This window comes from Syngnathus scovelli, chromosome 3 (genome assembly GCF_024217435.2).
Source record: "Syngnathus scovelli strain Florida chromosome 3, RoL_Ssco_1.2, whole genome shotgun sequence".
NCBI lineage: Eukaryota > Metazoa > Chordata > Actinopteri > Syngnathiformes > Syngnathidae > Syngnathus > Syngnathus scovelli.
This window is the reverse complement of record NC_090849.1, coordinates 24,393,575-24,419,370: the sequence shown is the minus strand read 5'-3', so window position 1 is coordinate 24,419,370 and position 25,796 is coordinate 24,393,575. Positions and strand designations below refer to the sequence as shown.

Sequence of the window (25,796 nt, the reverse complement as noted above, 5' to 3'; positions counted from 1 at the left end):
AGCAGCTTTGTAAACATACAAGAGGATACCGAAATAAGATGTCTCATTTTTAATATCTGAATATAAACAGAATATTTACAATGCATACAATGATCATTAGTTGTCAACAAAGAGAAAATGTACTTCCTTGTCTCCGAACAATGCACATCACCCAAACATTAAAAATAAATATCCTCAAAGACAAGTTGTGTTCCCTGGGAGCTGTAAAACATGAGACTCACAGCATAAACGATTCCTTTGTTTTCCAAAATTGTATGATGAGGTCTCGTGACATTACTGCAGCGTAAACAACACGGACCAACCCTCTGCGGTGATGTCGGCGCTTAACAAATCATCCAAAGCTCACTCGCACTCTGATTTAGGCGCACGCCGCGCTCTCTGCATCACATTTCACGCATTCACAGTAGGCAGCTTCCGGCACGGCTGTCCCTCGGACCTCAGTCCATGTACGACGTCGTGTCCATGTCGTCCACATCCGGGTGAAGCAGTCTGCCGGCCAGGCGCTCGATGTCGTCCAAACTAAGTTGTCGGAGCGAACGTTCGTAGTCCTTCAAAAAGAAAATTCAAGCTAAAACACATTTTCTTGCATGGTCACCAATTCCCATGTTATCAAATAAATAAATACCTTAATCAGCTGTTCATGGACTTTGGCAGCATCTGCGGGACTAAAGTGTTTTGCGAGGATAGTGGACACAGTCTGCCACACTCCTCCTCGAGATGTGTTTCCGTTGCTGCTGCAGGTGGCTGTCCCCGAAGCTCCGGTTCTCTCCCCCACTGGACGGATGACCAGGTTTAACTTCGCTTCTGGCCCGATGGAATAGTCACTTAGTTTGTGTTCATCTGAAGGGATAAGTCACAATTTCACACAATGGAATTTCCTTATGGGTGACTAGAAAAAAGTCAAGACAGCCCTGTTGTAATGTGGAACTCATTATACACTCGGCCCATTTATAGTGCCGCTAAGGGAGCAGAAGTGAGGTTCATGGAGTAGGCACGATGGTTAACCAAAATGTACCTGCGAGCGCTTTGCCTTTATAAAGCAACCGCTGCTGATTGGCTGGGATGTTGAGACGTTCCGACACGAGCTCTTTCACTGTGGAAACTTTTTCATCTTCGGTCACCTGAAAAATTACACACAACATGGTCAAGCTGAGCGCAAATTAAATAGTCATGGGAGGTAAGGAAATACAAAATGGTTATAACTGTACATATATGGCTGCTTTTATTTCCTCAACCACCTTGTTCAAAATGTCTATTTTACTTCTACTTCCTTTAGCCAGTTTATTTAACACCAGTATGTGAACTTCTACTTAAGTAGAGAGAGAGTGAGAGTACTTTTGGAATCTCTGATTTTATGCGAGAGTATCCTATGCTTTCAGTCATGCATCGCCACAGCAAATGTCATCCTGTCCTCGACATCCTCTGCTGTTACGCCAACTACCTGGGAAGTCTTGTCTGGCCACAACCCTAAATCTCCTCTTTGGTCCTTCTGCCTCCCACCAGGCGACTCCATTTTCAGCATCCTTCCACTGTCGCTATTGCGTTCGTGGCATCCAGCTTTGTGGCAGAACTATTTTACTTTCATCCCCTCTGATACAAACTTGTCCATTATTATTGTTCTTGTTGTTAACAAACACTGTTTCACCAGACATCAAGTTATTGCATACAAAAACGACCAGAAGTAGAAAAGTACAACCTAAACAGATGATGAGGCAGTAACGTTAGTCTGCGTCTTTGTCTGGCTGATGCTAGCAACCTACGATAAACTATTGACATTCATTACTCGTCACCGCTTGACTGGTGCGACACTGAAAATAAATAGGAAAAACATAACTCTTTACTGATCAAATTACCGGTCAATTTTTTTTTTTTTTTCAAAAAGTGGCTGAACATATGACAGTGACCATGCCAAGCGGTTAGCGGCTAGGCGGCTACACCGGTCGGAAGCGTTAGCCGCCTGTAGCTTCACTTCGCTTAGCAAAGATATTCTTCACTTACGTTGACGCTGCATTCTTTTCCCTGAAGCGGCTTCACAGTAAGAATCATTTTGGATCGAACTATGATCGACTAAAACGACGATTGCTGCGGAGATTAGGCCACTAAATCGTTTGGCTAGTTTAGCTAAGGAAGACTAGGGTTTCTTCTTCGTTAACAACCCATGTTCCGCTCCTGCTTTTGAGCGCCCTCGGCTGGCGGGGTGTATTACGTCTGCTGGCAGCCGGCATGTCAGGGGTTCTCAAACTGAGGTTCCCAGAGCCCCAAAGGTCCACGTACGGTATCTTCGCGGACCTCAAATTAATTTGCAATAAAAAAAATATATAATTATAAAAACGTATTAAAAGTATTATTGTTATTGTTATTATTGTTATTTTTGTTATTGTTACTATTGTTATTATTATTATTATTATTATTATTATTATTATTATTATTAAATAAATGATAGTTATTGAAAAGTACTTACAAATTACTTGTAATAATAAAGTAGTCATGTGTTTTTGGTTAATCTCTCTGAAGCATTTGAAGGTAATTGTTAGGACATGTGCCTTATTATAGAAAATTGATGGATGGAATATGGATATTTACTTAGATGGCTGACTCAAATTAAATGATCCATTCGCAATAGAATTTTTTTCTGCAACTAAATCTAAAACAGTAGCCTCTTCAGTGCACTTAAAATCAAACCTCCAAAGCCCATACCTAATTTACAGTCATAAATAAACATACTACACCCCCCCCCCCCCCCCCCACCCCGTAACAATAAAACACTGCAAATAAAACAGTACTCAGGCATCCATGATTTTCTCATGTCTCTGGAAGCCCAACCTATCCCAAAAAGACGATCTGACCCGCTCCCCTCTTGTCTCATCTCAGCCTTGCGGGCTGGCTCTTTGGTCACGTGACTAGCTGCAGCCGTCTCCGACCCCCCACCCCCCACCGTCCACCACCCAACTAGAGAGGAGGGAGCATCATCCTTCTCTTCACTTTCAGAGGACATTTGCGTGCACCTGTCGAATGGACTGTCTGTACAAGGTAAGTGCTTATCTATCTATCTATCTATCTATCTATCTATCTATCTATCTATCTATCTATCTATCTATCTATCTATCTATCTATCTATCTATCTATCTATCTATCTATCTATCTATCTATCTATCTATCTATCTATCTATCTATCTATCTATCTATCTATCTATCTATCTATCTATCTTTCTGGATCTTTCCATGATTTGTTTTTCTTGTCCCCTGACTTATTTAGCGTCTATTATTCGTTCAATGGAAGTGCGAGACGTCCTCCTTTGAGTGACATTGAATAAATGTAACTGCAACTTGTGGCTGCATGCAACACTTTGACATGATGTGTGACTGCACATTAGAAGTAGGTCATGGGCACGCTTCGAGACCTTCAGTTCGCCCTGCAGCTAAAGATTGAGGAGCTCCGTCAGAGGGACACCTTGATAGATGAGCTGGAGCTGGAACTGGATACCAAGGATGAACTCATTCGGAGACTTCAGGAAGAATTAGATCGCTACAGAGCCTCCGTGGCGCTGCCGGGACCTTCCGCAACCAGCGCCGGTCCGTGTAGAATATTCCGCTTTGGATGATTTGCTTCTTTTGAGTCACCCAGTATGTTTTTTTTTTCTTTTGATTGCAGCCTGCTCGATTCACGATGATGACCTCCGTGTTGCAAACAGAAAGACTGTTATTTCAGAGTCCTTCACTGTGGATTCGGCGAATGTCTTCACGTTGTGTGACAAAAACCAGGAGTGAGCAAGCACTGTTTTTCTTCTCAGCGCTACACAATTCTCAGAGAGCGTGCCGCAGTGCAATGACCCGTCTACTTTAAAGTTAAATACAACTGAACTGAACTATACTTAACATACTTTGCTAGTGGGTGCTTGGGTGAGCGAGAAAAATGAATTAATTTCACCCCGAATTCCTGACTATGATAATCTGCATAATCATGCCTAATCCCCTCCGTGCTTCTAGATGTCAAAAGTTGATTCAGACGGCTTTTTTGAAGAGTAACTTGTTGAAGAACCTCGACGGAGATGAAACGAGAGCCGTCACGGCCAGCATGCAACTCACGGCCTTCCATCACGGCTGCTGCGTGATCCAGGAGGGAAGCGGCGGCTCGCAGGCTTACGTCGTACAAGGTAAATCATGCTCATCACGCGGCAGCGCTCATCACGTCGAAGGATGTGCGAGGTGCTTGAATGTAGAAATGATTAGTAACCAAAGCGGGCGACGTTCACAAGACTTTTGATTTGGGATCTAACGGCTGCTTCTGTTTTCTCTCTCTCGTCGTGCTCATTGCAAAGGGACCATGTCTGATTTGTTGACATTTTTATGCAGTGCATTTCGAAACCACTCCGGTGGTGAGCCCGTTTGCCTCACAGTGGAGATGTTCTGGGTTTGAATCTCAGATGCTACATAAAATGACATGGCGGGCCGGATCTGGCCCCGGGGCCTTGCAGACATCAGACATTCAAGACTTTACATTTTCCATATGAGTGAATCCCAGTGTGAAGTAGGCCCGACTAATTAATCGAATTCAAAGCGACATTGTAATTTAGTGGAATATCAATTGCTTTATTTCATACATATGTATGTCTTTAATTTAATTTAATTTTATAATGCAACACACACTAGCCGTGATTGCCGTGTTTACCAGATGTGTGTGCGTCATAACAGAGGGGAGGCTGGACGTGACAAAAGATGGCCAGAAATTGCTCACAATCGAAGCTGGCGAAGTGTTCGGAGAGGTGGCGCTGCTCTACGACTGCACGCAAATCTACTCTGTCACAGGTACTGATGCATATGTGTGACTTTTAAAAAAAAATCTTTTATATATTCAGGCTGGTATAACAAAGACTTTTCAGTGTTTAGATTAGGTACGGATGTGATTCATTTCTACCAAAGGGGATTATCACAAGCAGGGTTATTGCGGCCATGGAGGTCACAGACAACACGGCGCCTGCTGAATGATTTCCTCACATACCTACTATATGGGTGGAATTTAAAACAGTCCATCTGTCCCTTTGCAATGCCACATTCAACCTGAATAGGAACATCGCAAAGGTGGTTACGGAATTTTACAATTGTGAGCGGGTTATCGTTTCGCTAAATGAAGGCCTAGGGTTGCGGGAAACTTCCGTTTGTGCGCGTGGAACCTGATTCCGTAAGTAAATAGGCTGCGGATCATCCGAACTTTGTTTGCCGTCTTTATCGCAGTGGCAACAGCGCACAAATGTCCTTTGCAGCATGGCCTTCTCTAATAGCGCTTCCTTTTTATCAGCATCAAAATTATTTGTTCGCCATCTGTGATCTTGACAGATGGAACAAGATGTCACCTTTGGGAAGATCACATTAACATAGCGCCGCAATCTAATTCGAATGCCAGAGCTCCATCCCGACTCTAAATGTTAAAGTTCTGATTTACGAGATAATTCAACTAAATGTTGATTACTGTGGTTGCAAATTGTGTGGTTGTAGTCATTAGCTTGTGATTGGAGCTAATATTGTGAGCGTAAAGTCAATTTGCATAAACAAGGGAGCAAACATAATTTCAACACAAACAACTGCAATCCACAAGCACATTAATACTTTACGTTAATACTATAGCAAAGCGTCTGTGACAAAAATTGAAAAACTCTGGGAATGCCGCTAGATAAAAATTCTCATTTTTCTTTTATTTTGGTTTCTCATTTTCTTGCATGATTGAATAGTTGCCAGTACATTTTAAAATTTCAAACCCTTTTCACCTTGATGAATCTTAAAAGATGTATTATCCATTTTCTAGCATTACTGATACCCCGAGATTGCTCCTCTCGTTACCATGACTACTGGGGTCGGAACCTGAGGCACGTGACTACATTGTCATCTACTCGTGCAAACGAAAAAGACAAAAAAAAAAAAAAAAAGGCGGCGAAATTGACGTATGACAAAGATGCCACCTGATGTATTTTCCCTTTTAGAGGCAGCACTTCATCCCACAACAACAAATTACACTTGACAAAGCGTGTGTGGTGCATTCAAAAGAGTCAGCCGTCAACCGGAAATTAAACTATCCTGCACATCTTTCTTCATAATTCCCTTTCTAATGGCACAGTTAAGCTATCAGATGTTGGACGTAATTAGAAAGTTCAGACGGTGGACATCTCCCGTCTCCCCTCACAGGCACCTTGTGTGAACCAGCACGAGTATCATAATTAATTCACACATTTTAATTATAGTTTAGGAAATAAGATTTATGCTTGATATCTTTCATTATTAATAATGTCCGCTTATGAATAATAAGTGCTGACATTTTTCGAGCCCTCTCTGATGGAACGTCGACTAATGTTTGGTCGTCTTTGTCTTTTTGATGGGCTTCTCAGCACAGTCGGACAGCAAGCTGTGGGTTATCGAGCGCAAGAGTTACCAGAGTGTGCTCATGCAGAGCGGCCGTGAAAGCCTCACGCGGACGTCGGAGCTGCTGAGCAGGTGAATGGCATCGGACCCTCCTTTACAAGAAGAAGAAGGGAAAAAAAGCGTGTTATAATCAAGGGGCTGAGTAAACATTTCTAAATAAAAAGTCTTTTTTTTTTTTTAACATTTTACTCCCAACATCTGAAGATATCTGCTTGTTACTTTTTATCAACAAGTGGATGACAACACAACCTAAAAATAGACATAATGGATTTATTTTGGGTGGTTAATTTAATGTAAGCTACGTTAAATATATATAAGTGAATGATAATGTGATAAATACATTAAAACAGGACATTACGCATATGAAACTACCAGACAAGGACAGGACAGGATGACATGATTTCAATGATACTGAATGGAAAAGAAAAAAAAGAAAAAGCCTGCTCGTGTTGTTTCACTTTCCACCCCGCCTTGTGCCTGCAGTGTTCCCTCTCTGCTGTCCTTGCCAAAGGATGCCATCATGAAGATGTGTGATCTCATGGAGGAGGTACATCTTCTCAGCACGTGCTGTGCCACTCGGCCAGCCTCGCCTATCGATCATCATTTCTTTGTTCCCCACCCCGTTCTTTCATTCCACTTTGGAATCCATCGTTCTCCCCGCCGACCTTTTATGTTCCGTTTGATTGTTTTTCTCGTCGTTCTTTCTCTCCACAGGCTCACTACGCTCAAGGCGACTACATTATGCGACAAGGCGCCTTAGGGGACACCTTTTATATCATTAACAAAGGCCAGGTAAAGTGGGGCCGCACGTCAGCACGGCTTTAGAAAGGTCTGGAGACGAGCCGCTATTGAATTTGTCACCGTTGCTTTTTGCTTTTCTTTTTGATTGGCCAGGTGAAAATCACAGAAAAGAAGGCAGGTGATGAAGAGCAAGCCGTCTCCAAGCTTTCGGAGAGGCAGTGGTTTGGAGAAAAAGCTTTGTGGGGGTACGGCGGAATTTCTCTTTGGTTCTTATCACAAAGCTTGAATTGAATCCAAGAATCTTTTTATTTAGAGAGGACGTGCGTGCCGTGAACATCATCGCGACCACTGATGTGGCGTGTCTGCTCATTGACAGAGAGTAAGAGACCTTGCCAAGGACGGATGCACTTATAAATATTTCACGGAATGTTCTGTGATTTTTTAATTATTTTTATTATCTACTAGGACTTTCCGAGATATCATTGGAGGAATGGTGTTTGACAGCAGTCACGAGGTGCAACAAAACACTGCATGCAAAGACGAGTAAGCCGAGTCTGTTCATAATTTCAAAGACCAAGCTGTCTCCGTCATAAACCTTTATTATCAAGACATGCCAAAGTTTCAGTGTTTAGCATTTCTTCTTTTCACACAAGGACAAGCTGACGTAAACTAGTCCCTGTTAGAGGAATAAAACAAATGGGCCTAGCAAGCATCTTGAATTATAAACTTAACAAGCAGAAAATGAATTCAAGTCATAATATGCACTGCGACACTCTGACTTTTTGAATCTAGCCAGTCAGCAGCTCGCTCAGCTTTTATTTTTTAATACCACTCTTAGATGCACTAAAATGCACAACAGGACTCACTACTCTATAAAGTTGGGCATATTCAAGTCCTTTGGAAGAAATAAGAAGAAACAGGAAGTAGATACCTACCAAAATAAAACAAGATGCAACACAAGATTGTCACAGACTACCCAAACAGCTAACAAAAGTAGAGTCCGTCCACTTCACAGTAGATACAATATTCTTCTTGCGCTTTCACAATACACAAAAAAATCCGCAAAATGTTTTCAGCAAAAAGCACAACAGGCTTGATGTTGGCACCACTTTACTGTAAACGCATTCAACAAGTAGGTCCACCTCAATCTGCGAGCAGATCACAAGTCAAGCATGCCGCCTCCCTCGCCTCCTCCAACTTAAGTGATTTCCAGATAATCAGCACTCTCGGAGAAGGAGACTTTGGCCGCACGGACCTGGTGAGATTTTCTCACGATGGCTGCTGCATTTTTCCAATCTTGTCACATTATCCAATTCATGGCTTGCTGCCACTTCTAGGTGCAAGTCAAGAGCAACGTCAAGCATCTGTTGGCCATGAAGGTCCTCAACAAAAAGGCCATTAGCCACAACGGCCTGCGAGAGCACGTTCTGAGAGAACGAAACATCCTGATGGATGCCGCGTGTCCGTTCCTCGTCAGGTAATTTGCTCAGCATTGTTTTGATGACACGCTGTGCGGAATCTGCAACATTTCTAAAGATCGGATTAACAACGATTAACAAGCATCATTTAGGCCAAGATAAAGCCCCACTATTGCATATCGAGTACTCGCAAAGGCTGCCGATACCACTCGTCAATACTTATGGCGCCTTCTTGTGGGCATTCTACTATCAGGAAGTAAATGAGCATTTTTTTTTAAATAAACTACATCCACTTAAGTCCTTTTAAATGTCCATTAATGTCAAACTTCAGTCATTAAATATTTGATTCTAAGGTTCACAATAATAGTCTTAGTCAGGAATATTACTATCGTCCAAAAAAATCATACATTTATCCATTCACATTTATACAATATTTCAATAGTAATGCTTGAGAAAACTGCATTACAGCAAAATATTTTAAAAAAACTGCTTTTCATGGTGTGATTGCGCTCATGCTTACGCATCTTCGTACTGCCGCATGATATGTGGTTGGCGTCACGACAATGAATGAATGAATGAATGTCTGGAGTGGAATAGACGTGTTGTGTTGGATGAACAATTGCCTGCTGCCTGGGAGGAGGAGAGCGCACGTTTGTATGAAAACAGCGGCAATCTAAAAAGAATGTTTCTCCGCTTAATTCAAGGTTGCACAAAACCTTTCAAGATGCTGAGTGCCTCTATATGTTGACTGAGGCGTGTCTCCATGGCGATCTTTACAACTTGCTCAAAGACAAGTATGTACTTTTGAGCGGAAGGTTATCAAGACCTTCAAACCTCTGAACAAGCGCGCGATTGTATTCCACAGAGGCTGTCTGGACGAGAGCAGCACCAAGTTCTTCACGGCTTGCGTGACGCAGGCATTGACCTTTCTTCACGCACGAAATGTCGTCTACAGAGATGTCAAGCCTGAAAATGTTCTTTTAGATGAGCGAGGATATGCCAAATTGGTAAAAGGACAAAATCATTTCCTTTTTATGTTCCGACGAACGCAACGTAAGCGGACGTTTTTTTCCACCACGACTGACAACGAGGCGCTCTAATGCAATCGTGCGTCGGCCGTCTTGATTTCTCGTCATGTGATTTCTCGTTATTTGTCAACCCTAGGTCGGGTCCAGATGTATGAAGAAGATCGACGTGGGTAAGAAGACGTACACTTTCTGCGGCACTCCGGGCTACATGGCCCCCGAGGTCATCTTCAACAAGGGCCACAGTGTAGCCGCAGACTTTTGGTCTTTGGGTGTTTTTATGTTTGAGCTGCTAACTGGTGGGTGAGTTTGGCATATTATTCCATTTGACATGGAATGAAAGAAGAACAAAATATTTCACCAAGATGCTCGACTTTACACTTATTTATTTCATGTATTTATTATTAGTATTTTCTAAAGCTCTTTATGAAACTGCAACTCAAATGAACAATTAGCCTAATCTCCTTTTTGCTCCCAACGTTAGCCCAATTCCGCTTTGTCGGGTTATTCATTCCACTTTGGAATTGGAACTGTCTACGTGTCTCCAGGCTTCCGTTCTGCGGCGCCGACCCAATGAGCCTCCTCAGCGAGACCATGCGCGGCATTGATAACATGGACTTCCCTAAAGCAATCAGCAAGAGTGCCTCCGGTCTCATAAAGAAGCTGTGCAGGTGTTGAAAGCAGACGCAGGCGCCACATCTTGACTGACACAATCATGCTGGTGTCCTTATTTTGATGTCCTCTCTCCAAGGCACAATCCCTCGGAGAGGCTCGGCAGTCGTAGAAACGGGGCCAAGGACATTCAGAAGCACAAGTAAGACTGCAGCTTTTGCACCATACGCAAGCCTGATGTGCCTTGACTTTCATTTCTTCCCTAACCATCCTTGTAACGCTATTCTTTTATTATTATATCACTGTCTATTCAATAAATTATTTGGAGGCCCTTTTTTATGTTGACATATTTTAATTAGTCATTTTTTTATTTGCACACAACTAAATATGACCTAGTTTTATAGATGTGATTTTCTTTCATCAGATGGTTTGAAGGATTCAACTGGGATGGACTTAGTAGAGGAACGTTGAGTCCAGCTCTCAGCCCCAAAGTAGGTATTCGGTTATTTTTTGATGAGGTGTTCAAATATTTTGTCCTAATAAATGTATTTTTGGGGTGTCTTTAAGATTAAACACATTTGGAACAGCAGCGGGACCTGTGCTTATTATAGCGGAGATGCAGCTGAGCTGTGTACAACATGGGAGGACTTCTGATGGAGAAACTATTTTTTGAATTTTTTATTTCAGGTTTTTTTTTTTTTTAGGTGTAACGGTAAATAGTAATTTTACACTGGTCAATATTTCTACTCATTTTTTTAAAGCAGAAATGCAAGTTAAGATTTCTATATGATTTTTTGCGCTGGTTCAGAATCTGCCCTGGTTTTTTCCACAAGCATATCTGGTTTTTATAATAGTAAATAATAATGATATAATATTTAATATAGAAATACGTTGAGTAATATTTATAAATTGCTTGGTTCAGCAACAGTTGGACTGTGGAATTTATTTTAGAAACGTCATAACAATATGGCAAAATCAAAAGGAAAATATCTCAAAAACTTGATGTGCCAGAAAAAATTATTACATTTTTTAAATCAGTGTCCAAAATTTAAACGTGCCATTATAATTGCATCGGATAATATGTACATTCTGATCTTGTCTCTGCCTTATTTTCATGTATTAAAGATGTTATTGTTACTGAAAATTTACTTATTTATTTCGAAAATGCTATTTTCCTACTGCGAGTTAAAAAGCTTTTGATTTGAAAAGTTGTGACAGGAAACAGTTGATGATCTGCACTGACTTTAGGAGTGAGCAGATTCAGATGGATGAACGGTAAATCGTTTTGGAGCGCCAAGCCATCAAGCGCGGAGCTCGGCAATAACAGGTGATTTACGTCTGTTCTTTTTTGCATAGTATCGTTTCTTCTGCATTTGACCAAATAAGATTTCATTTCTTCACAACTATCCGGGAAAGTTTGGGCTTTTTTGCACTCCGTGGTCCGCTGCGGTTGCAACGTCACTGGAAGATGAACGAACTTTCCCTTTTGTGTTTGCAAGTTTTTTTTTATGTTTAAATTGATCTTTTTGCTTTTAGTTGGTTGGTTGCACGAATACTCTTCGCTTTCAACTTTCCGCCACGCACTTTCCGCGGCCACTACATTAGGTACACCTGCATCCATTACAAATAGCCTGCTGCCATTTTGATTGGCACTGCCACTGCCAGAATGTTTAACAATTTGTCAATGACTGTGCTTAGAATTTGTGTAGAACACGCAGAGATGTTTTTAATTAGAATACCATTTTTATTTTAACTGACCGCTACCAGTACAAGTGTAGTAAATGGTATCACTGATACTTTAAACATAAAAGTTCAGTTCAACCAGTGATGGATATTTTTTAAAGACCTTTCTCATCTATGACAAAAAGGCAGAAAGGCAACTCTGCAATAGAGAATTCAAGTAAAAAATACCGTACACTTGACTCTCTATGAATATAGGATTACTTGTAATAAATCAACCAAACAGCAAATAAACAATATAGTGTACAAACAAAACTAACATTCCCAGAGATTTGTATGTTGAAAATGAAATTGCAACGCCTGCAGCAATTTACAATAGCAATAACCTATCCCTAAAACCGCTGCGATGAATACATGTTGGCGTCCCTCAGGGCTGTGTCCTAGAGCCTGTGCCATTTTTTATTTCCAATTCATCAACCACGATTGATCCTTCTGTGACTTGTCCCATCACTCCGACCAACTCTCCCAATGCATGTATGTCCCCAAGACATTGACGTCCATCCACCATCGCAGTCTTGACAACCTGTTTGACAAACAACTCCGCTGCTCAGCCTGCTTCATTTGCCCCCTAAAAACGGCAAACTCATCTCCCCTCGGCCACGCTACGCCAAGAGTCCTCTTCCCCATTGAAAGCCCCCACGCCCCTCCCAGTGTCGCCTCCTGTAGTTTTCTGGGTCAGGGGGAGGAATTTCCGAGGATCGCTCTCATTGTCAGTCAGCTACTATTTAGCTTCAGTATTCATGTCAAGCCGACATTTATTTTCTCTGCTGGACTAAGAAAAAGTTGAACTTCTTAAACTGTTTTGAAGTACAGAATAAAGAAAGGCCTCTTCTGTATTATGATACTCTATAAAAAAAAGAAAAAAAAAGGGGGTTTCTATTACCAGCAGGTTGACACTTTCAAAGATATTGTATCGGGGAAGATCAAATTGATTACGTATCTTTCCTTCAATACGATCAGTATTGTTATTCCACTGCCATCGTGAAGGTATCAGATCGCAAACATGATTTCGTATGCGATATTGGATGTGCACAAACCTGCAGATGCCTCAGGCTCTTACACGTCTGCCTGAGAAGATGCATTCTTTGCATGTCACTCAAGCAGAATGTCATGGGATGAAAGGTAACACTGGATAATTAGTAGAAGGAAGCCATTTCACTTTTGGCTTATTTGATAAAGCTTTAGGAGTTTTTGCTCGTGGAACTTTGTGTTCCTGTGCTCGTCTTATTTTGTGTGTCTTTGCTTTTTTGGTATGATCAACTAATACACGCAGTTGGAATTGTTTTGTTCATGAAAAATTTAGGACAGGCACAGTTGTTTCTAATATGTGGGTTAGCTTTTTAGAAAAAGTTATTGGAACTTCCTAGGTGGACCACACATCTATTCTGTGGCACTTGTTGATGTCCAATTTTCTCGCTCTCCATCGTCAATCAAGCGAAGCAAAGTGACTCAACTGCAAATCCCAATTTACGCAATATCCTGACAACATGCCAAGATTTGATACAACATCAAGTCTGGGGTTGAAATTGTAAATTTCCAAATTGGAGTGACAACAAAATACAACGTATACATGTTATATGACATCATGTGTTATATGACATCATCTTCGATGCAATTTATGTATCAGATTTTGTTAGATTATGATGCAGATGATACAAAACATCATTCGATTTAAATCATCAGTATAACTGTAATTGTAAAGTCACATCATGCAGTATTTTTTTTCTGTTTATTTATAATATTAATTCAATTTCAGCTCGACAGGGTTAGGGGAGGGAAGTGGTGTTGCTTGACTATTTTCGTTTCTTTTAGTCTGATGTTTTCTAGGGCGTCAAAGCTGTGAGACAATGGTGCCTGTCTGAGTCTTGACAATTGTCTTTATGAATGGGAGTGAGCGTGGGGGGGGGGGAGGTCGTGCCGAGATAGGGGGATGGGGGAGCGAATGCGATCATTGCAGTGAACTATCATGTTCTTGTTGACTTTTTTGGTCTTCTACTGCTGATGACCAAAGAACGTAAAAAAAAAAAGTTAGAAACAAATTTCTTTTCTGGTGAATGAAGCAAGTTTTCCTTTTGGTCAGTTTGGTTGCTACTGTCCATTGTCTTAGAACACAAAACGAAAGATGAATTAAAATGTTTTAAAATGGCCGACCAGCTGGCAGTGAGAACGGTCGCCTGTAAATTGTGTGGTAACTTGGTGACGGCCGTGCAAACGGAGCCAGCCAAGCTGAGTGTGGCCACAGTTAGTTGTAAAGCTTTCCCTCGCCTACAAGAAAAAGAAAGTGGGTGAAAGGTCGTGGAAAGAAGTCTGTGTTCATTGATAAGCAAAGACACCTGAAGTGCTGGGAGAGCTCTTTTTGAGTCCCAACTAAAAAATAAAAAAAAAACAATATAAAGTGACACGGAAAAAGGGGGTGGAGGAGGGGTCATACCCCCTCCCCCCTATCTAGCGAACAAATGTTCAAGAGGACCCCCTCCCGATAGTAAAGTGGCACGGCATGGCTGAGGGGGGGGGAGGGCCTAGTTTCATTACTTCCTGGTGTTGCTCCACTTTGAGTAGATGCGCCGTGCCAAGTGTATGTCCCAGCATGACTCGCTCTTCCCTTTTTCCCCTTCCTGGCTGGAAAAATAAATCTAAAATCATTTGAAAGAGTTGAAATGTGATGTTGGTGAACTAAATCGACTTTTCTCTCTATCAATCAGTGATGCATTTTCAGGAGTGGTTACAGTCACTTGGATCCAGCTTGGAAGTGAAACTTCCTCAGTCCGATCAGGCTGGAGACTGGCATCTGCTGTCCCTGCACTCGCTGTCCCTGCTGGGATTAGGAGCCCTGGCCTCCCTCACCACATACTGGCTGCTGACCCGTCCGCAGCCCATGCGCCCTCCCTGCGACCTTCAGGCCCAATCGGTGGCTGTCAATGTGCGTGAGCGGCCTTCTGCCCAGTGGAGCTTCTGGAACTTACCGACGTGATCCTTTGCTGCAGGGGGATCCCGGCTGCAGGCGCTCAGCTCTTCTTCAAGATGATTCCTTGCTGGAGTTCTACCACGACGACACCAGGACGGCGTACGACATGTTCCAGAGAGGCCTGAGGATCGCAGGTGGGATTTTGAATATTACAATCAATTTAAATCATCATTTTATAATCTTGTCAAGTCAGCTGAGACTCAATTTCCCTTGTGGCCGTTTTAGGTAATGCACCATGTCTTGGCTTCAGGGAGTCAGGCCAACCCTACCAGTGGTTATCCTACACGGAGGTACGGACGCATTTGTTTGTATACTGAGCCGCAAATTCTTGTCCTCACTTCCATTTGTCTTTGGACAACTTCAGGTGGCCGAACAAGCACGGGTGCTGGGTTCTGGTCTCCTGGCTAAAGGCTGCAAGCCCAACCCAGAACAATTCATTGGGATATTTGCACAGAACAGACCAGAGGTACAAGATGTTTGCATTGTAGCTGCTGTTTACGCTGAGCACATTTTTCCCAAATTATTCCAGCAATGTCATCGAGGAGACTCGAGCCTGATGTCATCATGTGGTCGGACTAAAAAAATAGATAAATACTGTCGTGAAGAACTAGACCAATTTATGTCAATACGCATCCATGTGGTGTAGTTTTATAATAAACACTTGCTGGTGATTTTTTTTTTTTTTTTTAAATCAGTATTTTACATTTATGGTATTTGTCACATATCTACTGTAATGATTTGACTGATTTCGTTAGTGATTGACTAACAGAGAGATACTTGATATCTACCAAGCTTCACCACCAGTCGTGTACTTTGAGCAATTTCTGTCTCCTTCAAAAGTATTTACTTTTATAAATCAATACGAGAAGAGAAGATACTGCAGGCATCCTCTGTGTGTCCCTAGACAGCTATTACTCATTCAAGTGGTCTGCTGCAATCATCATTTCTATTGTACCCGACAGGCAAGAGCATTTTCACCGACTAAAAAGGGCAAAACTATTATTTGCTCTATTCCAACCGTGAGATTAACTCCAAAACCATGATTATAATTTCCCCGAGTGTCTTTGTTTGCTTTGGCTGACATTTGTCTTCACTTGGAAAATGTTATCTGACTGAGGGAGAATGACGTGAGTGTAAAAGTCTGTCTTTGTCTCCCTCTGTTGGTGGCAGTGGATCATTACAGAGCTGGCCTGCTATACTTACTCTATGGCGCTTGTTCCTTTGTATGAGACACTGGGGCTGGAGGCCATGGTCCATATTCTCCAGCTGGGTAAGGCATCCTGAATTGTAGCAATGGAAACACGATCAGAATAATAAAAATACACTTTTAATAGATCCTGTAGATGGATAGAACTCACCGTTGTTGCTTGTGTGGCGGTGACATTTAGCGGAGATCTCCCTGCTGGTATGCGACCGTGAGGAGAAAGCCGCCTCCCTGTTGGAGAATAAGGAGAAAGGCGTCACACCCAAACTCTGCTGTCTGGTTTTCTTCGACGACTTCAGCGAGGCTTTCGCCGAGAGGGCGAGGGCTTGCCAGGTGGAGGTTCTCAAACTGACACAGCTCATGGTGAGCAGACAGTGCACGCTATTTTTTTTCTTGCATTCATCACCATACGGAGCTTCATCCGTTTTGTGCTTGTTGTAGGATCTGGGAAGGCAGAATCTCAAAGAGCCTTTGGTAAGTTTTCAGTTACATGAATTAAAAAAAAGTACAATCGGTGAAGAGGTGAACACAGTATATTAAGGGTCCACTGTATGTGGGTACCATAAACTAAGGAATGGTTGAAGTGAATTCCATTTTTGTCAAATCTCCAAGCAAAAGCATGTCGATGACAAATAAAGGGGGACCCAAAGTCAGTGGAGGTCTGCATTGATATTCTTTTGATTTCCTCGCAGCCCCCCCAGCCTCAGGATCTGGCCGTGGTTTGCTTCACCAGTGGCACCACAGGTAGTAGCGACGTTGCCTACAGTCGGGGTCTTTTACGAGCCCCGCCGCACAACTCCCAAAAGGCGCCCCTAATGTCTTTGTTTGTTGATGTGCAGGCAAGCCCAAGGGAGCCATGATCACCCACGGCAACATCGCCTCAAACACTTCCTCTGTCATTAAGATCCTGGAGGTCTGTCTTCCATCCCACCTCTTCCCACAGCATCTTCATGTCTGCTTTGTCGCTTGTCTATTTCCTCCCCGCTGTGTGTAATGCTATGATTAACTGAGTGTTTGATTGGCCCTGTGGTTGCGAGCTGCTTAAACTAATTGCCACTTTATAGAGAGTCTGCCATCTTAATACTGGAGGGGAAAAAAAACATACAAGATGTTTGATTGCCTCTGAGGTTTCATGTCTCCCTGGAGAACTGAAACATTTCTCATTATTTTCCCCTCTGCCAGGGTTCCTTTGTCATCCGACAAGAAGACGTTTCCATCTCCTACCTGCCGTTGGCGCACATGTTTGAGAGGATGATCCAGGTGGGCTCATCGCAGGACTAGTGATCATTAAATTGGCTCTTGAAGTCTATTTTTTTGGACTGCTCTGACGTCTAAACAAAGGCTAATCCCGCGTCAGGTGTCCATGTTCTGCCACGGCGCTCGAGTGGGCTTCTACCAAGGGGACATTTCCCTCCTGATGGACGACATCAAAACACTCAAGCCCACCTTCTTCCCCGTCGTGCCCCGAGTGCTGAACCGCATCTACGACAAGGTCTGCTTTACAGACGGCGTGCGTCTTCCGCCAGATAGTCCCTAACCGTAACCCTGTTCAGATTCTGGCCTCGGTGACATCCCCGCTGAGGCGAGCTTTGCTTCACTACGCCGTCAGGAGGAAGCAGGCCGAGCTAAGCAGCGGCGTCGTACGCAACAACAGTCTTTGGGACAAACTGGTCTTCAACAGGATTCAGGTCTGTGGAGCCAGCGGCCGCTTGTAGTTGACTTTGTACCATATACGACGTAGATGCTAAGCTAGCATCCAAACTTTGCGAGTTCAGCACGAAAAATCTGCACCCGTTCCTTTACGGTCCCAAACAAACGGTTTCTCCGCAGCCTTTAAGCAGACATTTTCCTGATCAAATGCGTTCCGAGGGGAGGGGAGGGGAGGGAGCGCGAAGCAGCTTGCAGCGAGTCCACCATGTTGTATGAGAAGTTAGTCGGTGATGCAGAGCTCTTCCAGCGAGCGGTGCCAAAAGCAAGTGCAGCATATTGCGCCTGTGGGAGTATATTGGAGACACGCACGCGCACGCTGGCAACCCAACATTTTGGCTCGCCGGAGGTCGATGGAAAAAAATATGGTCTGGCTTGCTGTCCAAGTGGGATTTTGCTCTGCCTATTGTTAGTTAAAAAATAATAATAAAAATCATGCAAGACTTGCTTGTGTTGCAGGCCAACTTTGGAGGAAACCTGCGCTTCGCTCTGACCGCCTCGGCGCCCATTTGCCCCACGGTGCTCTCCTTCCTTCGAGCCACCATGGGATGTCTCATTTTCGAAGGCTACGGCCAAACAGAATGCACGGCGGGATGCACCTTCTCCATGCCGGGTGACTGGACCGCAGGTTAGGCTGCGAAACAAACACGTCTTGCATTACAAGGGTGTTAATAATCAGTTTTTAGTTCACTTAGAATTTTGTTTGATATAATTTTAGTTTTTCATAGCAGGTCGGTTGTTTTTTTATTTTTCAAAAATGTTCATTGTTTTTTCAAACGTGCTGTTTATTTTTCCAAAGTAAATAACGGGTGGTCATACACAACAATCAATTATAAAATCTTGTGGAAATCTGTAAAAATTCATTTGAAATGATACAGACGAATAGTATATAATACTGTAATTTATTTTTTGTGGAATGAATTTTTGTTGGCACCGCATTTTTCAGGACACGTTGGTGCTCCTCTGCCATGTGCTACGGTCAAGCTGGTGGACATCCCTGACATGAACTACTTTGCAAAGAACGGAGAGGGCGAGGTAAGTCGTTTATATTCAGTTTTTGTAAAAAAAAATCATTTCAGAGCTTGTTTCTGTCTTAACGTTGACCTATTTTGGGGGAAAAAAATCTTGAGAAATAAAACTACACTATAACTATAAATATAAGTGTGTTTGAAACAAGTGATCTTGGTTGCATATTTAAAATCTCAAACATTTGAACAGACATTTTGAAAAATGGCGCCGCTCGCCAATTGTGCCTCAGGACTTACGTACTTTGTCAGATCTGTATCCGCGGCCCCAGCGTGTTCCGAGGCTACTTGAAGGACCCCGAAAGGACGGCAGAAGCTTTGGACAGTGACGGCTGGCTGCACAGTGGCGACGTGGGCCAGTGGCTTCCAGTATGCGTCAAATCTTTAATTTTGTTTCATCTTTTTTTTTTTTTTTTGGGTCATTACAAACGTGTTTTGCCGTTTTAGAACGGAACGCTGCGCATCATTGACAGGAAGAAGCACATCTTCAAGCTGTCGCAGGGAGAGTACATCGCTCCGGAGAAAATTGAAAACGTGTACACGCGCTGCACACCTGTGCTGCAGGTCTTTGTGCATGGAGACAGTTTACAGGTGTGCTGCTCGTCTGCTAACTTAAGACAAAATCCAAAAGGTGTTAATTGCAATGATTGTTCCTTGTGCTCAGTCTTACCTGGTTGGGATTGTTGTCCCTGACCGGGAGGTTTTTGTAACCTGGGCTAAGGAGCGAGGATTTGTCGACTCGTACCAAGAACTTTGTCAAACTCCTGTAAGTCATACATGAAACATCGTGCACATTTGATCAGGCTTTTTGCTAAAATATCCATGTCCGTATTTCTCTCAGGATGTGAAGAAGGCGGTGTTGGAGGACATGAGAGTGATTGGAAAGGAGGCCGGCCTCAAATCATTTGAACAAGTGAGGAACAAATCACCCGCTTTCCAGCATCATCGACGCTAGTTTCGTTAGCCTGCCTATTTTGTTTTGTCATTTGAGTTAGCATTAAGCTAGCAGACTCGGAAGGAAATGTTCTTAAGGCGCCACTGTACGGATTTGGCCTTACGTTCCGTTCCAGGTGAAAGACGTCCACTTGCACCCCGAGACGTTCAGCGTGGCAAACGGCCTCCTCACACCCACGCTCAAGAGCCGACGCGCCGACATCCGCCGGCTGTTCCAGGAGCAGATAGCCAATATGTACGGCAAGACGGTCGTGTGACAAAATGGCAACATGGAGTAAGTGCCTTAATAGAAACACGTTTGACTTCACTAGTTGATACACGTTCGTTCAACATTTAACGTGTACATTGTTATCTAACGGGATCAAAAATGTTGTTCGCCTGCTGGTGTTGTACAAAAAAAAGTGTCGTTATTTGAGATGTCTCACTTGTAACATGTCTTCCTCCTTTGTTCTGCTTACATCTTAAGTTGGTTTTGTAAATCTAATGTCATTCGTTGAAAATCCAGCGCTAGGTAATATTGTATGTGTTGTAAATACGCTTTTGCGCCGAATGAGTGGCCATTACGGAGTTAATAAACAGAAAATAAAGATTTCTAACCTGTTTTGTTTTTTATATTTAAAGAACATCGGTGAGTATATTGCAGGAAAGGGACAGGAAGAGAGAGCAAAGTCACGTCTCATTGATCATTTATTTTCTTAATGTATGCAAAAAATGCTATTGGACAATTACGGAACATATCAAGTTTACAAAGAAATAAAACCCTTGAGGCTAAAAGTATTTGTCAAAATAAATAAAAAAAAAACGACATTGTTTAGAAAGACTATTAAGGTCACAGTGAAAAATAAAAAGGAAGAATACAAGAAAAAAGTAGTAGTGTTACTTGAGTAAAGTATTTTTTAACAATGCTGAGGAAAATTAAGATTTACACAAAAAAAAAAAGTATTGTGAAGTACTGACATTCAAATCACGTTTTCAAGTTAGGATTTTATAACAAAATATTATAGGTAAACTTGAGAGTGTAGTTATTTTTGCACGGAAAGCTGCTCTATGACAACAATAAGGATGAGGGGGGGGGGAAAGCAGTACTGTTTAAACTAATATTGTAATAACACGTTTAGTTTTCTGATAAGGTGTAATATTTCAACTTGTAATTCTGACATGTTAGTATTTTGCTTTCTTTTCAGTGTGGCCCTAACACAGTTAAAAAAATAAAAGCCTTCATTTAGTATAAAGTCCCCTTCATTAATCAGTGGTTAGCTTAAGTTAAAATAGATAAAAGACAAGGCAACTGCCTGTATGACACTATAAGATAAAGTAAGCGCACCTAATGAGCATCTGTGACCTCTGAACCCTTTTAGCCAGGACCGTTGTCGGTGGACGCTTTTGGAACGAGTCCTTTCCTCCCCGCTAGAGGGAGCACTTGGCTTGATTTTAGCACTGTGGCTGAAACTTACTGTCTGTCCACTTCCTCATGTAACAAATTGCATTTCACTGCTTCATGCGCCACAAAGATGATGTCAACACGTGGGGAAATAAGATCATGTCGGATGTTTAAAAAAGTCTAAAAACTGTCTAGAATAACAGATTGTGCCTGCAAGCCATGACAAAAATAATCTAACATCATATAGTGCCAAATTGCAAATATCTTGCATGTAAAAACACATTTCTGGCATATTATTCAACGGAATTATCTATACAGAGCTACAATTGATGTCAAGTGATTCGGAGTGTAAAATAAAAGCATCATTACAACATCATGAAGTGATGACTGAGGTGCTGCTGTTTTGGGTAGCAATGACCACACGACAGTCGATGTGAGAACAATAACAATCTATGACTTCATGATCGGAAATTAGAAAATAATTACACAGACTACACCCGTATTCATCTGAATGACTGTTTCCTGTTGCTAACCAAAACAGCAGCCCCTAACCAGATTCAAAAGGCCATACGATGTCTCTCAACACATATTATACATTTTATGGATCGCAAAATTTAGAACATTTTCAAAATGACCAACTTTTAATGGGAATTTATAAGGATGAAGCAAAAATGTATCAAATTGAAGGCCACTTTAATAGAGTTGAGGAAATGCATTTTATCACCATCAACCATATTAAAGCAAGCAGATTTCACTTAAAAGAAAACATTTGCTTTTGTTCTTTCATGAAAGAACTGAACGTTCAATAAAATCTCCAAAACTAAAAGGTAAAAAATACATATATACTCGATTCGGATATTTGAATCTGAAATGTACCTTTGCTTTTCAACAAATTTTTCCGAACAACTTTACTTTTGTTCGTTGCTGCTGTTTTAGTTGGCGACAGACTTCAGACGAGTTTAGTGGCCTCAAATTATGTGACTAATCCGGCCGGGCACGGCATATGTGAGCGGGTCGGGTCGGGTCGGGTCGGCCGCTGTTTGAAGAAAGCGGCGCTAGTGTTTGGCTGATGGCTTTGTTAATGTGGCATCTGATAAAACAAGTCATGGGAAGGAAGCACTAACCGGCGAAGGCCACAGCAGCAGCGTCTCAGTCGTCGGCCACGATGGAGAGAGCGCGCAGCTCGTTGAGCTTGGCCTCGCTCTCCCTCTGCCGCTGCTCGTCAGTCAGGCCCGCCCGGTCGATCTGATCCGTCAGCTCGCTGAAGACCTTGTACATTTCCGTGAAATACACCACCTGCCCGGAGAGAAGATGTATTTCACGTGAACCTTGGGAATGCCCACCTCTGCCACCAAATATTGCTTCCCAAAGTCTGCTTTACCACATTTTTTTTTTTTTTTAGAAGAAGAAAAAGTGTGGTGCTACGCAGTTTAAATTGAGAGAAAATTGGACGCTCTGAAAATATAACATGCATACGTAACAAATTGATGTATGTTTTATTTGATCCAAATACTCAATTATTTGATGGAATTTTCAATGGATAGGCCAAATGGAAAATATTTTAGAGCTGCAGCCCGAATATAATATGGTGAACAATTTAACTGCGCCTCATATTTTACCTTCGGACTGTAAATTCACAGCATGTGCTCGTAATCCATGTTTCAGGAAACAAAGACAATCCCGAGGGAAGAGGACAATAAATCGCCTCTATTAATAGTTTTTTGTTTTTGAACTGAACCCGCATGCTGCAGGCAGGAGAATGTAAAATATGCCGCTTGCGTGTACAGGTGAACCCGCACGTCCCAACAAGTGTCGTTGGCCGCCACTCGTGGCAGCAAACAAAGGCGGCTATTGTGCCTGCGCTGATGCCGCTGCTGGGAGCGGCAGAGCAACGGAGGAGAAGGGAGTGGAGGACCAAACCGAGGGAGGTCCGCCGTCCACCCACGTGTGCCTGCCTGCTGTGTGTGTGCGCGTGTGTGTATAAGCGCTCATTCAGCAGACTCAAATGCTCAATTACATTTCCTCCAGAGTGACCGCCTCACTCGTCTTCCATCCTTTCATTTCGCAACTTTTAGGGGAATGAAGCAAATTGAAAGATTCGATTGTCCTCGTCGTCTTGCAAGTTCAAAGCGCAGTTTGAGCTAATCTCGTTTGCTAATCAGGAGCGTGCCGCGGAGGAAATGACACGCTGGCTCCGGAGTGGGGAGGGCATCTGCTAAAAGAGAAACGTCAGGTTTGGGGCCGCGCCGGAGCCAGACAGATGAGGCCTTCATGAGACCAGCGCCACTGGGGGGGGGAGGTGGGGGGGGGGGGGGAAACGCGTCACCAGGCGTCTTCACAGGCTTACTTAACAGAGGGCCCGACCGTGATTGAGGAGTAACCAACCTGCGCCCGGATGAGAGCCTCGAAGCTGGGCTGGAAGTAGTCGATGCGGCTGTGGTAGAACTTGGGCATCTCGTCCAGCAGCTGCTTGTTCTTGGCCTCAAAGTCCTCCTTGACGGGTCGCAGCTCCTCTCTGGCCTGCGGGAACGGCGAGACGTCGACGTCATTGGCAATACCGCACGTGGCTGTTGTGTGAAGACTTTCATCGGTTAACATCAGACCAATTCTTCCAATAAGAATCTTGAAAGTGTTTCTTGCCACTCCCAATTGAGTGTCAAAGAACGGCGTTGTGGAAAATATAGTTCATTTTCACCAGTCGCCACCACACTGGCGTCGGCTTTTTGGTCGGGAAAGATATTTGCCTAATTCCCACGGAGAAGAGCTGCAAAAAAGGCTGTAATCACGACCACAGTGAGGAGGAGTGGGTAATGTGGGCAGACTTGGCTGTGAGTGGACTCTAGCACCACAGAGCTGTGTGTGTGTGTGTGTGTGTGTGTGTGTGTATATTAGTGGGTCGACCGTAGACACCTAACGCACGATGAATATGCGAGAGGGTGAGACTTGCTACAAAGAGACGGTCCATTTAAAATGGAGCATATTGTTTTTTTATGTCGCGTTAGGACGGTGTGGTGTGTTCGTCCTCGGCGAGTTGATTTGAAAATGAAATGGCATCCGCGTGATTTATTTATTTTTTTGTCGGGATGGTCTCTTGAAGTGCATGGGGATTCAAAGGGCAGGCGTGCAGGGGCGCCTCTTCAAGTCTTTGTTCCCCTGACGGTGCTTTTCTCGACGTGTGTGGGTGGATCTCCATGTGAGGATGTGTTAGCGGCAATAGCTTAGGCAACGCTATCTGTGAATGTGCGCGCTTCGGTAATGGCCTCGTGTGAGTGTATGTGTGTGTGTGTGTGTGTGTGTCTCCGATTCTCAATTACGTGCCTGTAGATGTGCAGCAGTGGCTTTTTGAAAACTTGAGAGCTCGCTAGCTCGCGTGGGTGAAAGAGCGCGCACGCACTGTACACGCACGTGCGCAACTATTTTTGTTCATATCCAGTCAGCGTTTGTCTGGTCCGCCGGCAGGGGGCGCCATCGAGCGGACGGCCGGCCGGCCGGCTCAGCCTACCTGGTGCAGCTTGACCATGACGGGCCCGGTTTTCTCTTTCTCTTCGTACTTCTCCACTTTGGACTGCAGGCGCTTGTAGTCCTGCAGCGTCTGCTCGCGACGTTTCACAGACATGTTGAGGCTCGGGAAGACGGCGCCGTACCTGGCAAAATGCATTTGCAGTCAATTGCAAAAAAAAAAAAAGACTGATCCATAAAAAGCGTAGATGAGGACTTTCTATTACAAACAACGTTAATAAAAGTCATTATGAATAAATAACATTCCTTGTCGAGGTACTTGACAAACCCCGGAGGACAGCTCTGCATTAGGCTTCCTCGATTATCTCATTATTGTAGTTCAAAAAGGCATGACAGTCTTCATTTGGAGACAATTATCATCCTTTCTAATGAAAGTAATTTCTTACTACGAGAGTTTTGGTCTCGGGCACTAAAAATAGGAGAAGACTCAACTGTAACTTGGCAACAGAGACGGACGGGCGCTTCATTGCGGGACTTGTTGCACTGCTTTTGGTGCCGTGTTTGAATGGGAGATGCTCACGTTGGACAGAAATATCATTGAGGAAGAAGGATTGATTGTATTTGCAACATAAGATAGAAATATGAATGATGACAAATGTGATTTCTGGGGAATAATTAAGTCACTCCAGAGTATATTGCAGCGGTCAAAAAAATCCATCAATAAAAAAAAAAAAAAAAAGAGTTGCACTGGACTATAAGTCGCATTTTTGAGGAAATTTACTTACAAAACCCGAAAGCCTCAAAATTGTATTTAAATGATACATTAGTGAATATTGTCACACCATTTCAGAACATGGCAGTAATGCACCAAAAGTATTTGCCAAAGAAGAAAAACAAGTAGTCATGGCAACTGACCCGACAAACGATGGGAGCGTCTTCCCAGCTAGCTCGACAGTTTAGCATGCGCGATCCAGCGCAAGCAAGCGTTTTCGATTTACAGCACCCAAAGGCACAATAACCAAGTACGTTGTGACCTTTGGCTACAATGCGACACGGGATTCTAGTCAAGTAGAACTAAAAAGAAAAACGTTGCCGTAGTTAAAGCCTAAGTTTCATATCCAACCAAAACTCTTTTGCTGCCCTCAACACAATTT

The 25,796-nt window shown here is 43.0% G+C and overlaps 4 protein-coding genes across 8 annotated transcripts in view; 2 read left to right on the top strand and 2 right to left on the bottom strand.

The window, feature by feature from the left end:
- Positions 1-34: 34 nt before the first annotated feature.
- On the bottom strand, positions 35-2,179 carry ubl4a (ubiquitin like 4A). Its single transcript, XM_049762808.1, has 4 exons — positions 1,999-2,179; positions 1,016-1,121; positions 626-840; positions 35-548 (listed from the first exon to the last, which is right to left on the bottom strand). The coding sequence occupies exons 1-4, from the start codon at positions 2,044-2,046 to the stop codon at positions 438-440; spliced, it is 480 nt and encodes a 159-aa protein (XP_049618765.1). The 5' UTR covers positions 2,047-2,179; the 3' UTR covers positions 35-437.
- Positions 2,180-2,908: 729 nt separating this feature from the next.
- Positions 2,909-11,351, top strand: prkg1l (protein kinase cGMP-dependent 1, like). Of its 2 annotated transcripts, XM_049763697.1 has the most exons (20): positions 2,909-3,030; positions 3,375-3,573; positions 3,653-3,764; positions 3,988-4,154; positions 4,693-4,806; positions 6,378-6,483; positions 6,895-6,958; positions 7,126-7,203; positions 7,306-7,397; positions 7,466-7,531; positions 7,618-7,695; positions 8,311-8,410; positions 8,490-8,629; positions 9,275-9,364; positions 9,436-9,577; positions 9,735-9,898; positions 10,144-10,266; positions 10,347-10,409; positions 10,632-10,698; positions 10,775-11,351. In XM_049763697.1, the coding sequence occupies exons 2-20, from the start codon at positions 3,384-3,386 to the stop codon at positions 10,859-10,861; spliced, it is 2,043 nt and encodes a 680-aa protein (XP_049619654.1). In that variant the 5' UTR covers positions 2,909-3,030; positions 3,375-3,383; the 3' UTR covers positions 10,862-11,351. The 2 variants fall into 2 exon arrangements, with proteins under 2 accessions (XP_049619654.1, XP_049619653.1); XM_049763696.2 differs by lacking the exon at positions 2,909-3,030 and having other exon boundaries at positions 3,092-3,573.
- bin3 (bridging integrator 3) overlaps positions 5,670-25,796 on the bottom strand; it is a 33,391-nt gene continuing 13,264 nt past the window's right edge. Inside the window, exons 7-16 of one of the 3 annotated variants that reach the window (XR_007490603.2) lie at positions 24,686-24,827; positions 23,569-23,703; positions 22,308-22,479; positions 19,907-20,011; positions 19,519-19,612; positions 18,268-18,457; positions 16,271-16,343; positions 16,116-16,192; positions 14,911-15,033; positions 5,670-6,503 (exon numbers count right to left, since the gene is read on the bottom strand). Coding sequence is in view for 1 of the 3 variants with exons in the window: in XM_049763703.2 (XP_049619660.1) it covers positions 22,333-22,479; positions 23,569-23,703; positions 24,686-24,827 (424 nt within the window). In the remaining 2 variants the exon portion in view is untranslated. Of the gene's footprint in view, positions 6,504-14,910; positions 15,034-16,115; positions 16,193-16,270; positions 16,344-18,267; positions 18,458-19,518; positions 19,613-19,906; positions 20,012-20,471; positions 22,480-23,568; positions 23,704-24,685; positions 24,828-25,796 lie in introns of those variants that run through there. The other 2 variants (XR_007490604.2, XM_049763703.2) reach the window with 2 other exon arrangements.
- Positions 11,411-20,398, top strand: acsl2 (acyl-CoA synthetase long chain family member 2). Of its 2 annotated transcripts, none has more exons than XM_049763694.2 (20): positions 11,411-11,534; positions 14,650-14,867; positions 14,932-15,046; positions 15,138-15,202; positions 15,277-15,378; positions 16,083-16,182; positions 16,301-16,479; positions 16,558-16,590; positions 16,809-16,860; positions 16,956-17,029; positions 17,299-17,376; positions 17,474-17,608; positions 17,670-17,804; positions 18,283-18,451; positions 18,770-18,858; positions 19,101-19,217; positions 19,296-19,439; positions 19,513-19,614; positions 19,690-19,761; positions 19,919-20,398. In XM_049763694.2, the coding sequence occupies exons 2-20, from the start codon at positions 14,652-14,654 to the stop codon at positions 20,057-20,059; spliced, it is 2,118 nt and encodes a 705-aa protein (XP_049619651.1). In that variant the 5' UTR covers positions 11,411-11,534; positions 14,650-14,651; the 3' UTR covers positions 20,060-20,398. The 2 variants fall into 2 exon arrangements, with proteins under 2 accessions (XP_049619651.1, XP_049619652.1); XM_049763695.2 differs by having other exon boundaries at positions 11,444-11,534; positions 14,664-14,867.

Bases quoted from the DNA above. Each gene is read 5' to 3' on its own strand.
- ubl4a (XM_049762808.1), bottom strand. From the start codon at position 2,046: ATGATTCTTACTGTGAAGCCGCTTCAGGGAAAAGAATGCAGCGTCAAC. The intron at 1,122-1,998 runs GTAAGTGAAGAA...GTAATTTTTCAG, and splicing joins GAAAAGAATGCAGCGTCAAC to GTGACCGAAGATGAAAAAGT. The intron at 841-1,015 runs GTACATTTTGGT...TTATCCCTTCAG, and splicing joins TAAAGGCAAAGCGCTCGCAG to ATGAACACAAACTAAGTGAC.
- prkg1l (XM_049763697.1), top strand. From the start codon at position 3,384: ATGGGCACGCTTCGAGACCTTCAGTTCGCCCTGCAGCTAAAGATTGAG. The intron at 3,574-3,652 runs GTCCGTGTAGAA...TTTTGATTGCAG, and splicing joins ACCTTCCGCAACCAGCGCCG to CCTGCTCGATTCACGATGAT. The intron at 7,204-7,305 runs GTAAAGTGGGGC...TTGATTGGCCAG, and splicing joins ATATCATTAACAAAGGCCAG to GTGAAAATCACAGAAAAGAA.
- acsl2 (XM_049763694.2), top strand. From the start codon at position 14,652: ATGCATTTTCAGGAGTGGTTACAGTCACTTGGATCCAGCTTGGAAGTG. The intron at 14,868-14,931 runs GTGCGTGAGCGG...CCTTTGCTGCAG, and splicing joins CCCAATCGGTGGCTGTCAAT to GGGGATCCCGGCTGCAGGCG. The intron at 15,203-15,276 runs GTACGGACGCAT...GGACAACTTCAG, and splicing joins AGTGGTTATCCTACACGGAG to GTGGCCGAACAAGCACGGGT.